A 25,709-nucleotide genomic window follows, 5' to 3' on the forward strand; every position below is an offset into this window, starting at 1 on the left:
GATTCAACCCAGATGGGGATTTTTTAGGGTAAGTTCAAGTTCCTCAAAGAACATTTTTTTCATTTTTGGGGGTCTTACCAAAAGTCAAACAGCAATTTGAACCTGACGTGGCATTTGTTAGGATCCCTGTACAGACTTATATCTAACCGATCATCAGCCTATACCTAATCAATCTCTAGCACATGGGTCTTCAAACTACGGCCCTCCAGTTGTTCAGGAACTACAATTCCCATCATGCCTAGTCATGTCTGTGAATGTCAGTGTGTTACAATGCCTCATGGGATGTGTAGTTCTACAACAGCTGGATGGCCGTAGTTTGAGGATTCCTGCTCTACCACATCTGCAGCATATTACGGCATTGTGCTGTCAAGACAACCTTTAGACTTCTTTCAAGTCATCTTGACAGTTTTTTGAGTGTCTTTTATCAGAGCTAATTGTTCTGTTTAAAATACTGCTTTATGCATTGACATACATATTTAGACCCATTTTGCCCAAACAGTATGTTCACCTTCTGACTTGGCACCATCCACAAGCAGCTTAACTCTTCAATAAAACACAGAAGTTGAATACAACTCAATTTTACTTCAGCTAATTGTGGTACAGAGGATGCTTTTCCAAAGTGCAAGAAGACAATGGGCCAGATCCACGTGGATCGGCGCATCTTTGAGCGGGCGTAACGTATCCTATTTACGTTACGCCTCCGCAACTTAGATGGGCAAGTGCAGTATTCTCAAAGCACTTGCTCCGTAAGTTGCGGCGGCTTAGCTTAAATAGGCCCGGTGTAAGCCCGCCTAATTCAAATGTGGAACAGGGGGGCATGTTTTATGTAAATGTTATGTGACCCGACGTGATTGATGTTTTTTTTGAGCGGCGCATGCGCCGTCCGTGGGGGTATCCCAGTGCACGTGCTCGAAATTAACCCCGCAACAAGCCAATGTTTACGACGTGAACGTCATTCTACGCAAAGCCCTATTCGCAAACGACGTAACATTTTCAAGATTCGCCGCGGGAACGACGTCCATACTTAACATAGGATACGCCTCATATAGCAGGGGTAACTATACGCCGAAAAAAGCCTTACGGAAACGATGTAAAAAATTCGCCAGCTGGACATAGGTTCGTGGATCACCGTATCTAGCTAATTTGCATACTCGACGCGGAAATCAACGGAAACGCCACCTAGCGGCCAGCGTAAATATGCACCTAAGATCCGACGGCGTACTAAGACGTACGCCAGTCGGATCTAGCCCAGCTTCAGGCGTATCCTGTTTTGTGGATACAAAACAAAGATACCCCGGAGCAACCTAGCAGTCAATAGATACGCCAGCGTAACTGCTTCGTGGATCTGGCCCAATGACTCTCCTAAGCCATCTGCAAAGTATGAATACTGACTGAAGGAACATACAAGAAGTGGGGAGGGTCTATCTAGAACTAAACCAACCAGCACTAAACGGGAGGGGAGGTCAGAAAATCTACCTAAATCTCAAGGGATCTCTGTATCTAATCCGACACAGGCTCCTGCAAGGTGGCCCCCACAATCCATGGCAAAGAACACACTGGTGTTAGGCCTGACCTCCCCTTTAGAAGACATTCACTTCCTTTTTGTTCTATGATTTTAGCAAAGTAACTAAGGACACATGGGGACCTTTCTTCTACTCAATTTCTCTGAATCTGACTTTTCGGCTTAAGAGTCAAGAGTCAGATGTGTCCTGTTAGTTGAAAGTTTTGGAGCAAAAAGGAAGCGGCACCGTTTTTTTTCACTCTTTCAGTTATATTATTATTATTATTATTATTATTATTATTATTATTATACAGGATTTATATAGCGCCAACAGTTTACGCAGCACTTTACAATAAAAAGGGAGACAAAACAGTTACAATACAATAAAATACAAGAGGATTAAGAGGGCCCTGCTCAGAAGAGCTTACAATCTAATAGGATGGGGCAGGTGGTACAAAAGGTTGTAACTGTGGGGAATGAGCTGATGGAAGTGGTAAAAGATTAGTTGGAGACGTGATAGGCTTCCCTGAAGAGGTGAGTTTTCAGGGATCGCCTGAAGGTAGCAAGAGTAGGGGATAGCCGGACAGGTTGAGGTAGTGAGTTCCAGAGGATGGGAGAGGCTCTGGAGAAATCCTGGAGACGAGCATGGGAGGAAGAGACAAGAGAGCTTGACAGTAGAAGGTCTTGAGAAGAGCGGAGAGGACGGTTTGGGATATGTTTAGAGACAAGATTGGTGATGTAGCTTGGGGCAGAGTTGTGGATAGCTTTGTAGGTTGTGGTTAGTATTTTGAATTTAATTCGCTGGGTGATAGGAAGCCAGTGTAGGGATTGGAGGAGAGGTTTGGCAGATACTGAGCGGTTTGTAAGGTGGATAAGTCTGGCAGCAGCATTCATAATAGACTGAAGAGGGGAAAGCCTATAGAGAGGCAGGCCAATAAGAAGTGAGTTGCAATAGTCAAGGCGAGAGATAACAAGGGAGTGAATGAGGAGTTTGGTGGTTTCATTTGTTAGAAAGGGGCGAATTTTAGAGATGTTGCGAAGGTGAATTCTACAAACTTTTGACAACGATTGGACTTGAGGCTGAAATGACAAGTCGGAGTCTAGGATTACACCGAGTACCCTGGCCTGAGGGGAGGGACTGATGGTTGCATTGTGGATTTTTATGAAAAAGTCATGGAGGGGGGCACGGGCAGGGGGGAATATTAGTAACTCAGTTTTAGAGAGATTTAGTTTAAGGAAGTGGTGTGACATCCATGCTGAGATGTCAGTTAGTAATGCGAGAGGAGACTGAAGGAGTGAGGTGAGTAGACTAGATTTGGGTGTCATCGGCGTATAGGTGGTATTGAAAGCCGTGGGCAGTTATCAAGTGACCAAGGGAGGAGGTGTAAATAGAGAAGAGAAACGGTCCAAGAACAGAGCCTTGAGGGACCCCCACAGAAAGGGGCAATGGAGAGGAGGAGACAGAGTTGTAGGTAACACTGAAGGATCGCTGTGATAGATAGGCAGAGAACCAGGATAGAGCAGAATCTTGGAGGCCAAGGGAATGGAGTTTATTGAGAAGGAGTGGGTGGTCAACGGCATCAAAGGCTGCAGAGAGGTCGAGTAGAAGGAGTATGGAGTACTGGCTGTTGCATTTAGCAGTTAGTAAATCGTTAGTGATTTTTAGTAAGGCAGTTTCCGTGGAGTGCTGCGAGCGAAAGCCAGACTGTAAGGGGTCAAGAAGGTTATTTTCACTGAGGTAGGAGCCAAGACGGTTGTAGACTAGGCGTTCTAGAAGTTTAGAGGTAAATGGGAGCAATGAGATGGGCCTTAAGTTGTTCAGGTTGGTGGGGTCCAGTGAGGGCTTTTTAAGTATTGGAGTGATCTGTGCATATTTTAGAGAGGAGGGGAAGATACCACTAGAGAGGGAGAGATTGAAGATGTGAGTGAGGGAGCATAGGATAGAAGAAGAGGGTGACCGTAGTAGATGTGAGGGAACAGGGTCCAAGGGACAATTGGTTAGGTGGGCATCTGAGAAAAGTTTTGTAACCTTCAATAGAAGCCAATTCAAAAGAGGAGAGTGTTGAAAGTGCCGTTAGGCAAGTTATGTTGGGTGGTAAAGATGTACGGACGGTGGATGTGTCCTCACGAATTGCATCAATCTTGTCTTTGAAGTGATTGGCAATCTCTTTGGCAGTGAGTTAGTGGGTAGAGGGGGTGGGGGACGAAGCAGAGAGTTAAAGTTTGAGAAGAGAAGTAATAAGAGACACCAAATAGTCTTGTTTGGCAGCATGGAGGCAGGAATTGTATTTTAGAAGGGCAGATTTATATAGGGTGAAGTCCTGCAGGCATTTGGTTTTACGCCACAGTCGTTCAAGAGCACGGCAATGTCTCTTGAGATTTTTAGTGTTGTCAGTTTGCCAGGGTTGTAACGGTCGGGGCCTGATTCTGCGTGTGGTTAGAGGAGCAAGTGTATCTAGTGATGATGAGAGTGAACTGTTGTAGACAGAGGTGGCCAGGTCAGGACAGGACAGGGGAGAGATTATGTCATATAGGTGGTCAGTAGCAGAATAGAGAAGAGAAGGGTTAAAGTTGCGAAGGTTCCTACAAGTAATTGTTTGCTGCTTGGAGGGATAGTTGGTTGGAGGCAAGGATACAGTGAAACTGATGAGGTTGTGATCAGAGAGAGGAAAGGGGGTGTTGGTGATGTTGGCAGGATTGGAGAGATGGGAGAATACAAGGTCAAGGGTATTACCATTGGAGTAAGTGGAAGTATGTGTCCATTGGGTTAGGTCAAAAGAAGAGGTTAAGTTGAGAAGTTTAGCTGTAGTTGGGCTGTTAACATTGACAGGAATGTTGAAGTCACCAACAATGATAGTGGGTATTTCAGAGGAGAGAAAGTAGGGTAGCCAGGCAGCGAAGTCATCAAGAAAGCGCGATACTGGTCCGGGAGGCCGATAAATTGCTGCAATCCTCAAAGAAATAGGAGAAAACAGACGGATACAGTGTATCTCGAAAGAAGAGAGGGATAGAGAGGGAGGGATAGGAAGGACTTGGAAGGTGCTTGGTGGGGATAGGAGAAATCCAACTCCACCTCCCTTTCTGTCCGTTAGGTCTGGGGGAGTGAGTCCAATGGAGGCCTCCATGGGATAGGGCAGCAGGAGAAGCGGAGTCCAAATTTTGAAGCCAAGTTTCGGTTATGGCAAGTATGTTAAAGCCATGAGAGATGAAGAGGTCATGTACCGATGTTAGCTTGTTACAGATGGAACGGGCGTTCCAAAGGGCGCATGAGATTGGTGGGCTGCTTTGAGGAAGCAGGGGGATAGAAATTAAACTGAGTGGATTGCGGTGGTTGCCAGATGAGGGGTATTGGACATGTGGCTTACGGTTTGAAAATGGTGGACCAGGATTAGGAGAAATGTCACCTGAGACTAGGAGAAGGAGGAGGGTGATGTAGGCACGATGGAAGTGGGATGTGCATAAGCGCACGTGTCTAATGGACCTGGCGTTTATGTCAGTATGTGGGTGCAGCAAATGCAGGAGATGATGGGTGCTGTAGTAGGGGGAGGCTAGGAGTGAGGGTGATATGTGCATGCTGCAGGGTAGAGAGGAGGGGTAGAGTAAAGATAATTTCAGGATAGAAGACACCAATGTGAGAAGGAGGAGAAGGAGCATGATATTTGATAGAAAGTGGGAATCTGACTTCATATAAAATGTCAAATGCTAGCTTGCTTGTAGTCTCAGAATGGAGCAGAGTTCTTGTTGTATTCCTCATCCAGCATTAGTTATCCTGCATTTGGTAAACTGCGGCGGTGAAACTGCGCATCACTCGTGACAGAGCCACAGTATCTGCGCCTTGCCCCCGTCTGCGCCACCCCATAGAATGCTTTAAATTTATAGGGAGACTGAGCAGGCATACACTTCTCTATTGGTCATTATGGGGTCAGATTTGAGACACCTGAATATGGAAGAGGAGATAGGCAATCCCAGACCAAACACAGGCTAGGGTCATAAAGCTAATTACCCCTCTTGATCACTAAAGCCATATGGGGTTGAGAATCAATCACCAGTAATGTTGCTATTGGGAGAGTGTTTAGCATTAAATATAGAAGTTTAAAAATATGGCAGCAAAAGGCATTTACCAAAAGTTATGCAGAAATGTCACAATGATCAGCAGACAAGCATGTACAGATGGATAGAAGGCAATATATACCACATCTTCAGAAAAACTGCTCTTCCAATTGGTGCAAAAAGGTGGCAACACTGAGCGGTAGTTCTCATGTTCCTCAACAGATGGCGCTGCCTGTTTAGAATGTTTGGACAGAAGAACGAGGCTGCCCCAAAATTTTGAAATGTGCCCTGTGCTCCCTCGAAAGTTATGTGGCCAATGTAATTGCATGTACTGTATATGCTTGAGTATAAGCCGACCGGAAAATAAGCCAAGGCACCTAATTTTACCACAAAAAAATGGGAAAATGTATTGACATCTGCATGCCTCATTGTGCCCATGCCTCACTGTGCCCATGCCTCGACTGACAATTAACATGGGAGTCTATGGAAGGGGTGCCCGGATTTGAAAAATCGGTGCTACCCGGCCGTTGGTCTCCCAGACAACAAACTTTGCACACTTGTAAATGAGAAATGGGGCTACGTGTGTGCCAAGTTCTGGGTCTAGGGGACCTACGACCAGCTGTTATTGGGTCCCCAAATTCACCTGAGAAATGACAGTTTAACATGGGAGATTATGGAAGGGGTGACCAGCTTTGAAAAATCGGTGCTCCCCGGCCGTAGGTCCCCTGGACAACAAACTTTGCACACTTGTAGAGGAATAGTGGGGCTATATGTGTGCCAAGTTTGGCCAGTATCGGGTCCCCAAAGTCCGGGCCATTCACAGCATAGAAAACACAGCTTAACAGCTTTGTTGACACTGTGATCATGTCATCACAGGGCCATGAGTACCAGGATCCACAGTCTGCTGCGTCCAGTGCGCTGCACGCCCCTAACCCAGAGCAAGCTGGAAGACATACATGTATGTGATCCGGGCTGCCTGTGCCGCTTACATGCAGTAATAGTACTGTGGGCAGTCGGCAAGGGGTTAAACCTTCTATGCCATTCCAATATATTTGTTTTCTTCATGGAATGTTCACTCGCACTTTTGCCAATTTTCACGCATTTGATGTTAATTCTCTTCTCCATGCTTCTGTAGCTCTTTTTTTCAGCACCCATTTTATTTCTTCTGTTCCTCTATAAGTCTGAGTCAACTGGCCTGCCACCAAAGCGAGTGCAAGTAAGAATATGTCAGAACTCGAGTGAGAATGGCTGTGTGGCCACCATAGTGCTATGCTACGAGCATTCTGAGTATTACATTGTCACACCTCCTATATTTCTGTGTGCTAACAGTGCTGAATTGTCTGGGACTCTCCCTTTTGATTGGCTGAGACACAGCAGCAGTGCCATTGACTCCCGCTGCTGTCAATCAAAGTCAGTTAGCCAATGAGGAGAGAGAGGGGGCAGGGCTGAACCAGGGCTCTGTGTCTGAATGGACACAAAGAGCAGCAGCTTGGCCCGGGTGCCCCCATAGCAAGCTGCTTGCTGTGGGGGCACTCAACAGGAGGGAGGGGCCAGGAGTGCCAATGAGAGACCCCAGAAGAAGAGAATCCGGGCTGCTCTGTGCAAAACCACTGCACAGAGCTGGTAAGTATGAAAAAAAAATCTTCTTTAAAAATAAAAAACATAAGACTTGAAGTATTTGTGAACATGGTGGGGTTGATTTACTAAAACCAGAGAGTGCAAAATCTGGTGCAGCTGTGCATTGTAGCCAATCAGCTTCTAACTTCAGCTTTTTCAAATAAGCTTTGACAAAAAACTGGAAGCTGATTGGTTACTCTGCACCAGATTGCACTGTCCAGTCTTAGTAAATCAACCCCAATGCTACACAAGAAAATACAATTAAAAGAAATAGGATTTTACAGTAATGACCCGTTCACGCGATCCGAAAATCAGACAACAGACTTTTTTTCGCTTAATAGTCGCAAGTAGAAATTGAATAGGTTACTAAAGTCCCCGAAAATTTTCGGACGACAGGAAAAAAAAAAAAACGGAAGGGATGTCATGTGTTGTAATGTAAATACATTACAACACATGACATCACTTCCGAATAACTGTCGTCCGAGGAAGAATCGTACGATAATCGGATCGTTAGAACAGAGCTTTCAAGAGCCGATCACGACAATTCATCTGATATTATTCGATTGGACAAGCACGTAAATTTTCCTCGTACCATACCAGATCGTACAATTTTTGCTTAGTCAGTATAGTTGTCCGAAAATACAATACATTTACGTGCTTGTCCAATCTAATAATATCAGATGAATTGTCGTGATCGGCTCTTGAAAGCTCTGTCCTAACGATCCGATTATGATACGATTCTTCCTCGGACGACAGTTTTCATACGATATTCGGATCGTGTGTAACGGTCATTAATGTACCCACTATTATTTTTGTAACAAACCTTTTTTTTAAACTTTTTTTATGTTTTTTACCATGGTCATGTGACCACACATCCACCCTCTCTCCTATTTCCTCATAGTAAGTGGGCTGACCTCACATACAGATGGGAAGTACTTTCCCCATCTGTGTATTGGCTATGGGCAGCTGCAGACTGACAGCAAGGCGCCTGTTGGGGGCCGCTGTCAGTCAACTTAGGAGAACTGGGCAGGGAGCATGGTTATTAAATGTATTATTGAGATACAGGTATACTTGTGTATCAAGACAGGGTCCTGTATCTACAAAGATCTACCTGTATCTCCATTTTTACTCTCCCTATATACATCACATTGTATATTGCAAATAGACAGGAACACATTTAGATGAGGTTCCCATTATTTCCTGGCCCTCCTGTATGACTAAATTGTCTGCCGTATGGTCACCTTTAATACTTACTCCCAGAACTTTTGGTTTACCCTTAAGAAATTTTTGAAAAAATGGTGAAGATGGGTCCCTATTTTGGGGTATGATGGTGGGGACACTCCAGATCTGGGGTGTAGGATGCATGGGGGGTTGAGGATTGACGTTCTGAAAGTAGGATGGTGCAGGCACATTTGATGCTGGGGCTGCAGATGGATTGCCGCTCAATAGAGACTCATACGTATGAGGTGCGCCTTCACTCGCAGGATCTGACATCATGAAATCTAAAATAGAAGAAAGAGGTTTAAAAAGTTAAAACCAGGGTTTTGCATGCCTTCCCAAATTAATCAACAAAACAGTGCTACAATATTTTGCTGAACCACTGTATTAGGAGAAGGATCCTAATATAAATGTTAGGGTTGTCCCGATACCACTTTTTTAGGACCGAGTACAAGTACCGATACTTTTTTTCAAGTAGTCGCCGATACCGAATACCGATACTTTTTTTTAATGTCATGTGACCGTTTTCAAACCACAATAGAGACCAAAGATATTTTCTTTAGAATTATGAAGAACTGGTACATCATGGTGTGGGGCTGTTTTTTAGCATACGGTACTGGAAAACTACATATCATTGAAGGAGTGATCACTGTCAGTGCAGCTCATCGGTGCCAGTGCCCAAAAGTGCAGCTAGCCAGTGCCACCTATCAGTGCAGATCAGTGCCCATTAGTGCATCAGTGCAGGGAGGCAGCTTATTAGTGCATCTCATCAGTGCCACCCAATCAATGCCAGTGCCATCCATTTATGAGTGCCATTCAATCAATGCCAGTGCCACCTATCAGCGCCATCCAATGGTGCCATCCAATTTGTGTTCGATGTCACAAAAAAAAAAAAAAAAGTATTCTATTTTGGTATCGGGAGTATTTGAGCGAGTACGAGTACTAGCGCAAATACTCGGTATCGGTCCCGATACCGATACTGGTATCGGTATCTGGACAACCCTAATAAATGTAGCAAGGTCCCGAGTACCCTTTGGTCTAATGAGAACCTTCAGTTAGGGACAAATGACATCCTCCTGTGTAGAGTGGGTTACAAGGCATGGTGGGTGTAATGTAAGATAGATTTATGAGCTCCAGACACTTTTTGAATGCAAAGAGATTTATTTTCTCTTGAACAGAACTGTGGGAGAGAGGGTTTAGGGCCAGGACACCATTTAGTGGTTGCAATGTTAATTAGCAGACTCTAATGCTGCGTACACGCGACCGTTTTTCAATGACGAGAAAAATGCAATTTTTTTAAAATGGGCATTAAAAATTTAGAACCTGCTCTATTTTTTCTCGTCGTTTTTCATGTCGTCGGTTTTCTCGTCGTGAAAAACGGCCGTATGTAGGCTTTAACGAAGGGGGGGGGGGGGAAACGTGTGCTCAGAAGCAAGTTAAGAGAAGGGAAAAACTTTATGAAGCAAAAATAAAAAAAAGAGAATGGAAATTTGCATATTCAGCCCAAAGGGTGGCGCCATTCGAGCATTTTTTATCACGATTGTGTGTATGCAAGGCAGGCTTGAGAGGAATCACGTCGAGAAAACCGTTGTTTTTTTCCATGACATGAAAAACAGTTGTGTGTACGCGGCATGAGACTTCTATAGGTAGACAGCCATACAGGGAAAGGCATGGCCATGCAGCGTGTCTGCATATGTAGACACGCTGGCCCGGATTCAGAAAGGACTTACGACGGCGTAGCTCCAGCTACGCCGTCGTAAGTCCGAGTGTGTGCCGTCGTATCTCGGCGCCTGATTCAAAGAATCAGATACGCCGGAATTTGGCCAAGGTCCGACCGACGTAAGTCTCTTACGCCGTCGTATCTTGGGTGCATATTTACGCAGGCCGCTAGGGGCGCTTCCATAGATTTACGCGTAGAATATGCAAATGAGCTAGATACGCCGATTCACGAACATACTTGCGCCCGCCGCCTTGATATACGTTGTTTGCGTAAGGTGTTTTGTAGGCGTAAAGTTACCCCTGCTATATGAGGCACAGCCAATGTTAAGTATGGACGTCGGAACAGCGTCGAATTTTACGTGGTTTACTTTGTTTGCGTAAGTCGTACGTAAATGGGGCTGGGCGTAGGTTACGTTCACGTCGAAAGCATTGAGTATTTGCGACGTGATTCTGAGCATGCGCACTGGGATACGTCCACGGACGGGGCATGCGCCGTTCGTTCGGCCCCTCATTTGCATGGGGTTTCACGGCTCATTTCAATACAACACGCCCACTGCCTTGTTCATTTGGATTACGCAGGCTTACGCCGGTCCATTTACGACACGCAGCCGTAACTTAGGGAGCAAGTTCTTTCTTAATACGATATTCGCCTCTCAACTATATAAATCCGGTATATACACACCTCTCCTCCTTCTTCTACCTCCAGAACAGACTTGCTTGTAGAACTACAACTCCCAGGACCAGCTATCACTGATAGTTTGATCCAACACAAACTCAGTTAGATCTTTGTAAATGCTAGCACTGATAGTTTGATCCAACACAAACTCAGATCTTTGTAAATGCCCTTTACAGGCAGGGACTGCGGGTCCCTTTAGTAGTGACATGGCAAAATAGATTGTATGCAGAGCACACAGACATTTTGGCTTGTGCTAATAAGCACAGATTTCATCTTAATGTAATAATGCATCTTAAGCTAAAAGTTCACTCGCCATTCATTCGATTTGCCATTCATTCAAGTCAAGGTACATCACCACACTGTTCTCAGCATCCCAGAAAACACTGCCTGCCGAGCCCCTCAAGGCTCCTTTTATTATATTCCCAGCAGGAAGTGACGTCACAGCATGTGACCTCCTCCATAGGAAGTGAGCTCACAGGGTGTGAGCTCCACCCAGCAGATGATCATATAAGGATATGTTAAATACAGCTAATACAAGACAATACATGAATACAACACAATACAATGATGGCTAAAGTCTTATGGGCGTGTCTGGGCAGGGAAAGCGTGTATGCTCCTAGCAAACGAAGCAGTATTGCTTTAAAACATGGAAGCCTTCCCTGACTCGCTCATAAACTCTCATATTATCGCTAATAGGAATCCTTATTTTGTGCTATTCCATAGAATAACGCATATTCAGATTATTATTGCTTGTGGAAGGGAGGCCATCTGCGCTACGAATCCCGACCATGCTGATCAGACACAGCAGAGACAAGAGCACACATCCGCCTATAACCACTAATGTTCTTGCAGAGCGAGCATAACCACTCCTCAACAATCGTCCGCACTAATGCACAGAGGGCCCCTCGCCGGCGGACATACCCCCACGCTGCAAACATCACACCCCAACCTCAAGACATTTTCCACTACCAGACAAGATTCAACCAGCCTCAGACTGCCCCAGTCAGCTCTTTAGAGCAGGTTGCGGAAGTACTAACACTGGGTGACACTATGACAATACATATTAAAAACATCTTCATAAAATTTCTACAACAGTAGTGCAGCAAGCAATGAGATTTTTGGTGCTATCTGTCCTATTCCTGTGGCCAGAGCTTTTTTTCTCAGAAAATAGGTGCAGGAACTCAACCACGACCCGTTCAGATTTCACAAACAGTAGGAAGGTCTTAAAGGGGCATTAAATACCAGAATTGCATTACATACAGAGTGTAGAGTTCAGGGGGTTACAAAGCTGTCACTTGTAAACACAGAAACCAGACTTCTGTGTTTACAAGTGATTGTGGTGAGCAGGCACCAAAGGGTCTGAGCCAGAGGTGGTGGAACTGAGTTCCCCCAAGTTCCCCCTGAAAAAAAGCCCTGCCTGTGGCTACTGCTCCAAGTACCACCTCTTCAGGCACTGCCAACCTGCCTGGCTGCAGCTACCCCTTTTCCTGGCCACTTCTCCATGATCCTCTCAGACTGACTCTGCATCCATCCTAGACTGCTTACATCCAGTCCCTTCAGGCATGCCTCTCAGTCTTCTGACTGCAACACTCACCATCTATCTTGGCTGTCTTCCTTCCTGGAGATTTGCCCGGCAGTGTTCTGCTGTCCTCTCCTTGCCCTCGAGCCTCCTGGTCAGGATCCCTCATGAGAAGGGGTCTCTCCCGCACCCGAGCAAAGGCCTCATTTCACCCCCCTAGACTGGGGAGCTACTCTCAAAGGCCCCGACAGCCTAACACTCTATCTTCCACTCAAACTTCACACTGCCCCAGCTGGGCTGACCCTAAGTATTTGAGGGAGCTGCCCCTGCGAACCCTTCTGTTGGGAATGGGTCAGGGCCCTCAGAATACCACAGTTAGGTCCTCCTAGACCCCTCCCAACTGCTTCTGAAATCTTCTCCAAGTTTACATCTAGCAGGGAGAGTCAACAGAGAATTTGCTGAGTCATCCAGCCTACCTGAGTCAATCAAACCCTGACCCAGAAAAGTACTGCCACTTGGCTGCCAGCCAAGCTTGACAATTTTTCTAACTGTGACAGCAGGCAGGTAAAATCACCTGGTTGCGTCCAGGATGGCAGGTATGTGTGTCCTAGATTTAGGCTCTATGCAGATTCGTACCATTAGGGGGAAGTGCCAGGAGTCCTGCAGGGGAAGATTTTATGTGCCCAGCTGAAGTAAGTGGGCTAATTAGGACCTGTATAAAAAAACAGAATGAGGGTGCTCTATCCTGGAACACGTTATGTGTCTGTGTAGACTGGGGAGTGTGATAATTGTCTTGTGCGGTGAGACAACGCCTGTGTGGCAAACCTCTAAAACAGAGAGATAGCTGCTGGGGGAAGCACAAGGCTGCACCTAGTTGATAGATAGGTGTGAAGGATATGCTTCAGTTTAAATTCTCCCTGCTCGTTATGCTGTGTGTGTGTGTTAGAGGTAAAAAGGATTCATGTGTTACAGGCTGTTAAAAAGTTAATGTCCCTCACCCAGCCAGCCCTATGTTAAAGGGTAATTGATCTATTGTGTTGTGTGAAGAAGCCCTGTGTTTTACTATTTACTATGATTAGAAGGGGCTCATGTTAATTATTCTGATTGCTTCATTGTGGTAATTACCTCTTCTATATGCAGGGCCAAGCTGTCTAGATAACGTATTCTGTTACAACTAGTAATTACCTTCACTGATGTCATTATCTAAAGAAATTAGTTTACAGGGTCTGCTCCGGAGTGTCTGCCTATAATCTGTATGGAAGCCCCAGTGTGAGGGGGGGCGGAGATTGTCATTGTAACAGTTTTGCAATGACATATAAGCTGTGTGTTGTACCATTAAAGCTCTCTTGTTCCAGCAGTAAGCTTGGGCTCATGTGTGGCTTATTGGCCGATTCGAGGAATATTCCTCCTCGTGGAATATTGGGGTGATTTGCTTTTATGGGAAGAAGGGAATGCTTGACGGGGATATTCTAATTCCGTCACAATAGGGAACCTGCGTTTGTAGTAAGTGGTCAAGTTGACAAAGATTTATTTTAATGTTTATTTTTGTTTTGCTGATATTTTTCCATTGTATATAGTGTAAAGAAACCACACCTTTTGTGTTTCCACCTGCAATGCTGTTTGCTGTGCCAAATGTTGTGTAGTGAACTCATCCAGGGGGTCACACACACCCGCTGCCGAGCTAACCCCCTCACACTAACCTAACAAAAATCCTCTCACTTAGCACGCTAGCCACACTAGGGGGTGCTATATAACAAAGGACTACCATACCAGGTTCTACCCTAATAAAGAAATACAGCACTTTCTAATTAGAGCGCTGACATTAGCCTTACCCCAGAATTGCCTGTGCTGATATAAGTGGGATCTCTATTGGATTCTCCTAAAACTGGTGATCAAAGATCACTGGTAAGGAGCAGGTAACCTGCAGTCAATAAAATACAGTCTGTCAGGAACATACCAAGCACTCCTTCAGTTTCATGGTTTTGTGGAACCAGTCTTGGCAAACCGCAGGTTGGCCAGTTCACCCAAACCTATTTTCTATATGAAGGGTCAAAGTTTATGTTCAGTCCTGATTCCCAGGATTACCAGGTAGGTACTGGTGTATGGTATAAAGACAACTGTTTTCTAAACAGTTCACAGAAGAGACCCGACATCATGCACAAGGTGGAGCACAGACAGCTTCAACAAGGTTCCACACAATGCCATGCCATAGACTTGTATGCCTCGTACACACGACCATTTTTCTCGCCAGGAAAAAAACGAAGTTTTTCCCGACGTGATTCCTCTCCAGCCTGACTCATGCAAAAAAAAAACGTCCGACCAAAGCACGGTGACGTACAACAGGTACGACGGAACTATAAAGGGGAAGTTATTTTCAAATGACGCCACCCTCTGGGCTGCTTTTGCTGATCCTCGTGTTAGTAAAAGTTTGGTGAGAGACGATTTTTCAGTCTTCGTGCTTTTCAGTCCGTTACAGCGTGACGAATGTGCTATCTCCATTCTGAGCGCTAATTTTACCAGAACGAGAGATCCCGTCTCATACTTGATTCTGAGCATGCGTGTTTTTTTCCCATCGGAATAGCATACACATGACCATTTTTCGTGACGAGAAAAAAACTGACGGGAAACACGGCAAGAAAAAAGAGAGCTGGTTTCAATTTTTATGCAGGCAGTTTTTTTGTCGAGAAAACTGCTAGGGAGCATACAGACGACCAGTGAAAACTGGTCATGTGTATGAGGCAGTAGGCTACATTTTTTCTGTCTCCAAGCTCCAATCAGAAACGCGAACGAGAAGGTTTTTTTTTTTCTGCCTCTAAACATTTAACTCAAAATATGCCTCTTAAAGTCCTAATGTGCATGGACACATAGGATAACATTGAAGCTGTAGAAGCAACGTTTTTAAGCCAGTGTGCATGGAGCCTAAAAGACAGAACGTGCACATTTTGGATGGTTCTTATGAATTAAATGTCCTCCTTTACACCTATTAGAACAACCTTCTCTAATCAACTTATTTTAATATCTTTCTCATTCTATTAATAATCTTAAAAAAGGATTTGGAAGGAATGGACTTTTGGCCCTCCAACGAGATTCACTGGTACCATATTCCTTTAAATGTAATATTGAACTAGGGTTGAATGAATGAATGAATGAAAAACTTATAAAGCGCGGCGCATGCGAACTGAATCGCTTCTGGGCGCTAGTTGTTCGTGTCTCATGACATCAAAAGAGCAGAGTTTTGATCCGTCTTCTGAAAGTCAGGTGGTTTTCCTCCAACCGAATGCTGGCTGGTAAAGCGTTCCATAGTCTAGGACCCTGAAAAGCAAACCTTCTTTCTCCTTTGGACTTGTATTTGGTTTTTGGTACCCTGACCAGATTTTGGTCGGTGGATCGCAGAACGCGATTCGAATTGTGAGGTTCTATCTTGTCGCAAAGATATTGCGGAGCCTTCCCATGGATGCACTTATGTGTCAGGCAGAGTGCTTTAAATGCAATTCTGTCTTTTACTGGCAGCCAGTGAAGGGATCTCAACGAAGGTGAGATTGATTCCCATTTTTTTTCCCAGTCACCAGTCTGGCGGCCGTATTCTGAACGACTTGCAGACGGGAGATTTGGTACTTTGGGAGTCCGAGGTACAGGGCGTTAGCATAGTCCAGTCTGGAATTCACGATTGTTCCCACCACGACTGCTACGTCTTCTTTGGGGATAAATGGAATAAGTCTGCGTAGTAGGCGCAACAGATGGTGCGCTCCGCTGACTACTGACCCTATTTGTGCGTCCATTGTCATGAAGGTGTCGAAGATGACCCCGAGACTTTTGACTTTGGAGCTAGGGGTGATGATTTGGCCCAGAATGGGCGGGGGTGTCCAGGTTGTTGCCAGTTGACTCTTTCGGCTGGCGTGAAACATAAGGAGTTCTGTTTTTGAACTGTTGAGTTTAAGATAACTCTTAGTCATCCAGTTTTCTATCAAAGAGAGACATTTCTCTAAACTGAGATGATGATCCTTTTTGTTGCAGATGCGAAAATACAGTTGCGTATCGTCTGCATAAGAGTGATAGAGTAGTTCTTGGCTACTGATAATATCAAAGAGAGGGCGAAGATAGATGTTGAAAAGCACCGGTGACAGGGGGGATCCTTGGGGGACTCCACATGACACCGTGCGCTTTTCCGACGTGAAACAACCCAATTTAACTGTTTGTGATCGGTTTTCAAGAAAGGAAGAAAACCATGGTAAATCACCTTCTGCGACTTCTGCAACCTTGGCTAGTCGCATCAGTAACAGTTTGTGGTCTACCGTGTCAAAGGCTGCGCTTAGGTCCAGCAGAACCAGGAGACAAGATTTTCCTTCGTCTGCGGCCTCGAGGGCATCGTCCCATATTTTGAGTAAGGCCGTTTCTGTCCCGTGTCCGGGACGGAAGCCTGATTGTAATGGATCCAGTAGATTGTGGGTATCTAGATGCTGTTGCAGCTGTTGTACCACTACTTTCTCCATTATCTTGGAGAGAACATTTAGGCCTGTTATGGGACGGCGGTGAGTTGGGTCCTTGGGATCCAGGTTAGGTTTTTTCAAGATGGGCTGGATTGTGCCCTCTTTCAACAGGGATGGCACTGTGCCTTCCTTAAATGACTGGTTTATAAGCTGTGTGATGGGTGGTGCCAGGATGTCGGCACATTCCTTCAGCAGTTTGGTGGGGATGATATCATTGGGCGATGTGCTGTTCCGCAAAGCACCAATGATATTTTTTGTGGTATCGATGGAGATCGGTTCCAGAGTGAACTTTGTTGATTGTAGAGCGTTTCTGTGGGTGTTTTGTGGTTGATTGACGGTGGGGTTGAGGGGGGTATTGTTTTGCATGATGCTTTCCCGGATTCTTTCAATTTTGTTGATGAAGAAATCCGATAGTTCATTGCAGAACTCTTGGGTGTCTGAGTTGGGGACTTCAAGACATCCTGGATTCATGGTCTGGGTGACCATCTTGAAGAGTTCGCGGGGGCGGTTTAGGGCGCTGTTAATCGCCATAGAAAAATGATGTTTCTTGGCTTTGAAGATTTCTTTATGATATCGTGTTGTTATTGCCTTGTAGATGATGAGGTTATCCTCTGCAGGACTTCTTTTCCAGGCGGCTTCCGCCCTTCTGTGCTCTTGCTTCAGAAGCGACAGCTGGTTGTTGAACCAGCCGGACTTTCTTTTTCGGATGCAGGCTTTGCGTTTCGGTGCTACTAAATCGTCTGACTGTAGCAGGGCTGCGTTTATGGCATCCAGTGTATCTGCGGCTGTTTGATGTGAATGGATTGTTTTGATTCTGTTTCCCAAGGTAGATTTGAAGAGTTCCGAATGGAGCTTCTTCTGAGATCTAGCCCAGTGTATTGTCACCGGCTTGGGTGCTTTTATCACTGGGGGAATTTTGGAGATTATGAAATTAATTGCATGGTGGTCTGTCCATGGCAATGGTTCATTTTCTAAAATGCTTATTTTCAGATTTTGTCTGAAAATTAGGTCGAGTGTGTGACCTGAAGCATGTGTTGGCCCGCATATAAGTTGCTGTAGCCCTAATCCCTCCAGGTGATCAATGCAGGCGTCCGCAATGGGATCCTGTGCGGAGTTGGCCCACAGATTAAAGTCCCCGAGCAGCAAAAGGTGTTTGCTGTTAAGGGTATAAGTGGATATAAACTCCGTTAATGATGGCAAAAACTGCGATTTTGGCCCAGGTGGCCTATAGCAGAGGAGAATGTGAACAGTCTCCTGGGGGGAAGTTTGAAGTTGAAGAGTAAGGGTTTCCATGAATGGAAGAGGATTTTGAAGGGCTGGCTTAGTGATTGTAATGCGATCGGGTTGTCCCGATACCACTTTTTTGAGACTGAGTACAAGTACCGATACTTTTTTTCAAGTACTCGCCGATCGGTTTACCGATACTTTATTTTTTATGTCATGTGACAGTATTTTTTTTTACAGTTTTTTTTTTTTTTTTCAGTGATTTTTTTTTGTTTTGTTTTTTTTGTGTTTTTAGGGGGGGGTGGATTGTCAGTGTGTTTTTTTTTATTATTATTATTTATATATATATATATATATTTTTTTTTTAATCAGCCCTGTTGGGGGTCTTTGGAGAGATATCAGGGGTCTTAACAGACCTCTGACATCTCCCCTTTAACCCTTTCATGCCTATGCCTATGTATGACATTTGGTGTTTACAAGTTAAAATCCATATTTTTGGCTAGAAAATTACTTAGAACCCCCAAACATTATATATATATTTTTAGCAGAGAATCTAGAGAATAAAATGGCGATTGTTGCAATATTTTATGTCATACGGTATTTGTGCGGCGGTGTTTTAAACACAACTTTTTGGGAAAAATTTACTTTCATGAATTTTAAAAAAATGAAAAAGTAAAATTAGCCCAATTTTTTTGCATAATGTGAAAGATGATGTTATGCCGAGTAAATAGATACCAAGCATGACACGCTTTATAATTGCACGCACTCGTGGAATGGCGACAAACTACGGTAACTAAAAATCTCCATAGGCGACGCTTTAAACTTTTTTTACGGTTACCAGGTTAGAGTTACAGAGTAGGCCTAGTGCTATAATTATTGCTCTCGCTCTTACGATCGCGGCGATACCTCACATGTGTTATTTGAACACCGTTTTCATATGCGGGCGCGACTTCCGTATGCGCTTTCTTTGCTGCGCAAGCTCGCGGGGAGGGGGGCGCTTTAAAAAATTTTTTTTTTGTTTTCTTATTTATTTATTTATTTTTTCTAATATTACATTTTTTTTTTTTTTTTTTTTACATTTTGATCACTTTTATTGCTGTCACAAGGAATGTAAACATCCCTTGTGACAGCAATAGGTCGTGACAGGTACTCTTTATGGAGGGATCGGGGGTCTAAAAGACCCCCGAGCCCTCCTTTGCACTTCAAAGTATTCAGATCGCCGAAAACGGCGATTCTGAATACTGTGTACTTTTTTAAATCCGGCGCCATTGGCAGCCGAGAAACCCGGAAGTGACGTCATGACGCCGCTTCCGTGGTTTCAATGCGCACACTGAATCAAAGCCGTTTACGGCTTTGTTTCAGAGCGCGCCGAGACGCTGGAGGCGCCGGATCGTGGATCGGGTCTCCCGGTGGGACGGGAGGCCCGGTCAGAGCGGCGAGAGGCGGCGGGAGGGGGGGGATGTCCCCTCCCGCTCCTCCGGCATAACAACCGAGCGGCTTTTAGCCGCATCGGTTGTTATGTTTGGAAAGCCGATCGCCGGCTCTAAACAACGGTACCGGGATGATGCCTGCGGCTGCAGGCATCATCCCGGTACAACCCCTGAAAGCCGAGGACGCATATATGCGTACGCTCGGCGTGAAAGGGTTAAGACAGAGAAAGGGACTAAGGACACAGATTCCCCAGTCCCTTTCTCAGCTGCACTGGAAATGAATGGACAGGAGACAGAGGCTCCTATCCATTCATAAACGGAAGCATTGTAAACACAGTTTACGATGCTCAGTTATATGAATGGACAGAGCCAGTGATCACTGACTCTGTTCATTCAGAAAAGGTAGGAGCCGGGTTTAGCGGCTCCTACCGCCGCTCTCCATCCTGACAGAGGGGGACATGAAGGGGGACACAGAGCATGGAGGGGGAAGCAGCAGCACGGAGGGGGGACATGGAACATGGAGGGGGGAGAACAGAACGGAGGACAGCTGCGGTACGGCACGGAGGGGGAGAACAGAACGGAGGACAGCTGAGGCACGGAGGGGGAGAACAGAACGGAGGACAGCTGCGGCACGGAGGGGGAGAACAGAACGGAGGACAGCTGCGGCACAGCACGGAGGGGGAGAACAGAACGGAGGACAGCTGCGGCACGGCACGGAGGGGGTAAGCAGAATGGCAGCGGCGCAGCACGGAGGGGGGACACAGGAACATGGAGGAAGGGAGCAGATGGGCAGCAGCACGGAGGGGGGACACAGAGCATGGAGGGAGTAAGCAGAATGGCAGCGGCACGGAGGGGGGGACACAGGAGCATGGAAGAAGAGAGCAGGACGGATGGGGGAACTGGAGATGGATACAGGGAAAGTCAGGTATCGGGTAAAGTTTCGGAGCATTTTCCCAGAGTACAAGTACTCGGGGAAATGCTTGGTATCGATCCCCATACCGATGCTTGGTATTGGTCCCCATACCGATACTAGTATCGGGACAACCCTAAATACAACATTATTTTACGCAAGAAAATCTATTTAATTATATTTGAAGAAACCTCATTCTCCTACGCTTATATATTGGAAACAATTTATAAATAATAATCTTCAACTGTATAGAGATACTTATAAGAATAGGGGTCGCCCTAATAAGTATGATAACGTTTGGGCAAAGTTGTTGGATAAGCCATATACAGCATCTAACATAGAGGGAGGTAATGATTCATAGAAAGGATGTCCCCAATATGGGATATTTGTGCTTAGAAAGGATGGCAATAATAGTGATAATCATTATAATTCTTTATTTCTTGTTTTTTTTTCTATGCAGGGTGATGGGACCGTGGTATTTTACTAATATATTTAAGATTTATGATGTATAAATAAGAGGGAGGAGATGATGGACAGCCGCACTCCAATAAAGTGTAAAAAATGGTGCCTTTTTATTCCAGTAAAACGAAAACTACAACAGCAAAAAAAACTCCAAACAGTGGGGTAACAGAGCTGACGCGTTTCACATCGATAACTGATGCTTACACGTATGATGTATGATGTGTTGTTATGTTTTGTTTGTTTAAGAAATTGAATAAAAAGATTTATAAAAAAAAATGTAATATTGAAAAACAGAAAACAATAACAAGAGAAAACTGTTGGAAGGCAACATGGTGTAATATCATAGTTCTGGAATTTTGCTTCCTGGTTCATACAGGCAGATGGCTCCAAGTTGGAATATAACCAGTTAACATCAAAGCTTTGTAGCATATCAGAATCTGCATCTGGAAGTTTAGCAAGGGCTTGGCTTAAGCCTACCTGGTGTGATACAAGCTTCAAAGAGAATAGGGGCTAGCTGAGCCCAGGGCTCATAGAGATGATACAAGGAAAATGCTGCCCCTAGAGGCCAATATAATATATTACAAGGACTACCAATTGGCAATATCTATTGGACAGGAGGCAAGTGGGGGTGGTTTTGAGTGGGTGTGAATGCTTGAGTAAAAAGGGCACACAAAAAAAAAAAATAGTCCCTTTTCCCTTGCTCTGGATCCTGGCTTGGGCCTAAGCCTCATGGCTATGACCCTCTTTTGTCATCCAGAGCCCAGCCGATGAGACTGTCTAGCGCACAGGTGTCAAACACAAGGCCCGCGGGCTGAATCCGGACCTCCAGACCATTTCATGTGGCCCTCACACGCTCCAGACCCTTACTTTCTGCTTTCAAGCAATGCACCCAGCTTCTTCCCAGCAGCAGCATAAGAAAAGGGGGGTGCACTGTGATGTTAGGGAGAGTGGGGTAATCGAGTTCTGATGGTGGGGTGGCTCTTGACATCTAATGTAAAGGGGAGGGGAGGCGCTGGACATCTAATCTTACAGATAGAACCGGCCCTTTTGAGGGCAATCATAATGCTGATGCGGCCCACGATGAAATTGAGTTTGACACGCCTGGTCTAGAGGATTGTGATAAGTAATTGTGATATTATGCTGTTGTTATATGGTCTGTATATATTTTGTTAATGTTGTATACTAGCAGTTTCCTATTTTCTTGGGAAATAAATGAAAGATATTGTTTTAACAGCAGTGTGTTTACTTTCATAGATAACCTTATATCATTGTGCTTATCAGAGGTTTTATAGACTAGCTAATTAAAGGCTTAGACAAGTTAATACATATATGCAATAGTTTTATAGTTTATATTTGTTTGATTATTGCATATTTACTTAAAAAACAAATGTTGGGATTTTTTTCATGGTACCACACCCAATTTTTAAAAAAGTAGTTAACTCTAAAAATAGTCATACAAACATTAAAATTCCCTGAATACATGGCATATACTATAGATATTGCAAATATTACATGGTGCAGTAATCAAGGAGAAATATAATTCAGGGTGTAATCTCCAATTATAATAAGTACAAGGGCCCGGATTCAGATAGGAGATACAACGGCGTATCTCCGGATACGCCGTCGTATCTCTGAGTGCGGGCCGTCGTATCTATGCAACTGATTCAGAGAATCAGTTACGCATAGATTTCCCTAAGATCCGACCGGCGTAAGTGTCTTACACCGTTGTATCTTAGGCTGCATATTTACGCTGGCTGCTAGGTGGCGCTTCCGTATAGTTACGCGATGAATATGCTATTTAGGTAGATATGCCGATTCCGAAACGTACGTCCGGCCGGCGCATCTTTTTACGTCGTTTACCTTGGGCTTTTTCCAGCGTAAAGTTACCCCTTCTATATGAGGGGTATCCTATGTTAAGTATGGACGTCGTTCCCGCGTCGAGTTTTGAACATTTTACATTGTTTGCGTAAGTCGTTCGCGAATAGGGCTGGACGTCATTTACGTTCACGTCGAAACCAATACGTCCTTGCGGCGTAGTTTGGAGCAATGCACACTGGGAAATTCCACAGATGGCGCATGCGCCGTTTGTGAAAAACGTCAAATACGTGGGGTCACAGTGAATTTGCATAAAACACGCCCACATCATCCCCATTTGAATTAGGCGGGCTTACGCTGCCACACATACGTTACACCACCGTAACTAAGGGCGCAAGTTGTTTCTGCATACGGAACTTGCGCCCTAAGTTACGGCGGCGTAGCGTATCGCAGATACGTTACGCCCGCAGATAGACTAATCTATCTGAATCCGGCTCAAGAAGTGTTAATTGCCTATAACTTCAACGTGTTTCGCGAGACAAGCACCCGTTTCTTAAGGAAGAAAGCAATAAATACACCTCTGTTACAGATTGCCTACCAATGTACTTAAAAACATAAAGAAATGGCTTGCACGAGGTGACACCAGTGAAAGAAACAGATACCAATATCTCAAGAAATTCCCACAGCGCAAGTTGTCCTTCAAATGTCCAGCTGTGAGAACTATTGTAATTTGAAGGGTAATGCCCTGCACACACGATCTGAGTTTTCGTCAGAATAAACTCAGACGGGTTTTTCCGACGGAATTCCGTTCAAGCTGTCTTGCGCACACACACGGACACACAAAATTCCGACCGTCAAAAACGTGGTGACGTACAACACTACGACAGGCCTAGAAAATGAAGTTCAATGCTTCCGAGCATGCATCAAATTGTTTCCGAGCATGCATGTTTTTTTTTTCTCCGTCGGAGTTCCATAAAGATGAATGGAATTTCCAATAGAAATTTTATAACTCTGTCGGATGGGGCATACACACGGTTGGAATATCTGATGAAAAAAATCCATTGGACTTTGTTCCATTGGAAATTCAGATTGTGTGTACTAGGTATTAGATGTTATGTGCAAAAAAACTCATGAATCCTCAATAGTGTGTGGGCATTTTTGCTGATAAAGGGGATAGTCAAAGTCCCATCAAATTTAGTAGCAGCCTAGCCAATCTATTTGCATTGGAGTAGAAGGGAAGACTAGAGAAAGACACATGGATGGTTACTATTAGGTAGATTCAGAAAGAGTTAGGCCGGCTTATCAGTAGATAAGCCGACCTAACTCCGAATCTACGCCGACTTATGTTTAAGCGTATGCTCAAACAGAGATACGCTTAAACATATCTAAGATAGGCCGGCTTGCGCCGTCCTATCTTAGATTGCAATTTTTCGGATGGCCGATAGGTGGCGCTTCCATTGCGGCCGGCGTAGATTATGTAAATGAGCTTGTACGCCGATTCACGAACGTACACCTATGAGGTGGAATAACAATGTTAAAGTATGGCCGCCGTTCCCACCGCGAGGTTCGAATTTTTTACGTCGTTTGCGTAAGTCGTCCGCAAATCGGGAGTTACGTCCACGTCGAAATCAATAGGCCCGTACGGCGTACTTAGCCACAATGCGCACTGGGAAGTGTAGGCGCCCGGCGCATGCGCAGTAGCAAAAAACTTCAAAAAACATGAGGTCAAGCCTCATTACCATACAACACGCCCCCCTCCAACTAATTTGAATTAGGCGCCCTTACACCCGCCGCGATTACACTACGCCGCCCTAAGTAAGGAGGTAAGTGCTTTGAGAATCATGTACTTGCCTCTCTTACTTAAGGCGGCATAGTGCAAACACGCTAGGCTACGCCGTCTTAACATTGCACGGCCGTACCTGAATCTACCTATATGTACCTTTTATGATGTATTACAATGTCTTGTTTTTTGTATCAAATAATAAAATTGTATAATATTTTTTATACATTTTGAGTACACATCGTTTAATATTGGTACCTTACTAGTCCTGCTTCAATGCTCTTTTCTGGGTGATCGATTGGGGACTGTTGCCCTAGTTTTTCCTGTTCCTTTTTAATTGGATGATGGCACACCTTATGTAGTCTATCCTCAATTTACATTTATAGAGGCTATAATCCTTTCAAACATTTGAGTAGTCACTGAAACATCTTACACATACATCATATGAGGTGCTAGAGTGGTGTGAATGTAGGTTAACGTTTTAAATTCTTAGCCACCCATATTGGCATTGTATGTCTATTAAAGCATGTCACGGATCAGAGGGTTACTAGGGGAATACATGAACGAGGAAGCCACATGGTCCATAAGGTGTCACTGCCCTCTAATCATGTTTGGAAGTCAACCAGCATGGACAATTATCACAAGGATCCCAAGCTTCCCCAATGCTAATATTTAATCTGCCACCATCCAGAGATTACAGGCTTGTGGGAAACCTTATGTCTGACACCCCTGATCATTACACTTGGCTCTCAAGTAGACTGGTACACAGGATTTGGAGACTACATACACTGCTCTCACTATCAGTTACAGGTTAGCTAAACAAGGCAATATTTCTTATATGGTTATTACAAACACCCACTGATGATATCTTACCAAAAGAGGAGACTCACCCAAAATCTAGCTGGCTGGAAACACGTAGGCAAATGTAAATGTTGCATCCAGTCTGATGTACTCTGATGGCTGTGTCATAGCCTGGGTAATTTCCTCATTCCTCTGATGGTTGTTTAGTAGGTGATGATTTCCCCATTCCTCGAAGATGCCCAGAGCTATTCTGTGAGCTAGATTTACACACTAACAATGAGATCTGTCAATGCCTGCAATAACTTCCACACACTGGTATTAATCTGCATGCAATCAGATTGGCCATCTTGTTCTGTGTCAGTCAACTGCTCCAATACAGAGAACATGGGAGCACATCGACACAATGCAGTCTAATACAAATGAACCACTTGCCAACAGCCCTATATCAGTTTTACTGGCTACAGTGCAGGCCACGCTTCGCAGGATCACACACACACACA

General features: G+C 44.7%; 1 protein-coding gene across 1 annotated transcript in view; it reads right to left on the reverse strand.

The window, feature by feature from the left end:
- Positions 1 to 25,403, reverse strand: part of LOC120909308 (membrane-spanning 4-domains subfamily A member 4D-like) — a 79,840-nt gene extending 54,437 nt beyond the window's left edge. Inside the window, exons 1-2 of the mRNA XM_040321056.1 lie at positions 25,299 to 25,403; positions 8,423 to 8,670 (exon numbers count right to left, since the gene is read on the reverse strand). Of these exons, the coding sequence (XP_040176990.1) occupies positions 8,423 to 8,665 (243 nt within the window). The 5' untranslated portion in view covers positions 8,666 to 8,670; positions 25,299 to 25,403. The remainder of the gene's footprint in view (positions 1 to 8,422; positions 8,671 to 25,298) is intronic.
- Positions 25,404 to 25,709: the final 306 nt, after the last annotated feature.

Source organism: Rana temporaria, chromosome 8 (assembly GCF_905171775.1).
Source record: "Rana temporaria chromosome 8, aRanTem1.1, whole genome shotgun sequence".
Lineage (NCBI taxonomy): Eukaryota > Metazoa > Chordata > Amphibia > Anura > Ranidae > Rana > Rana temporaria.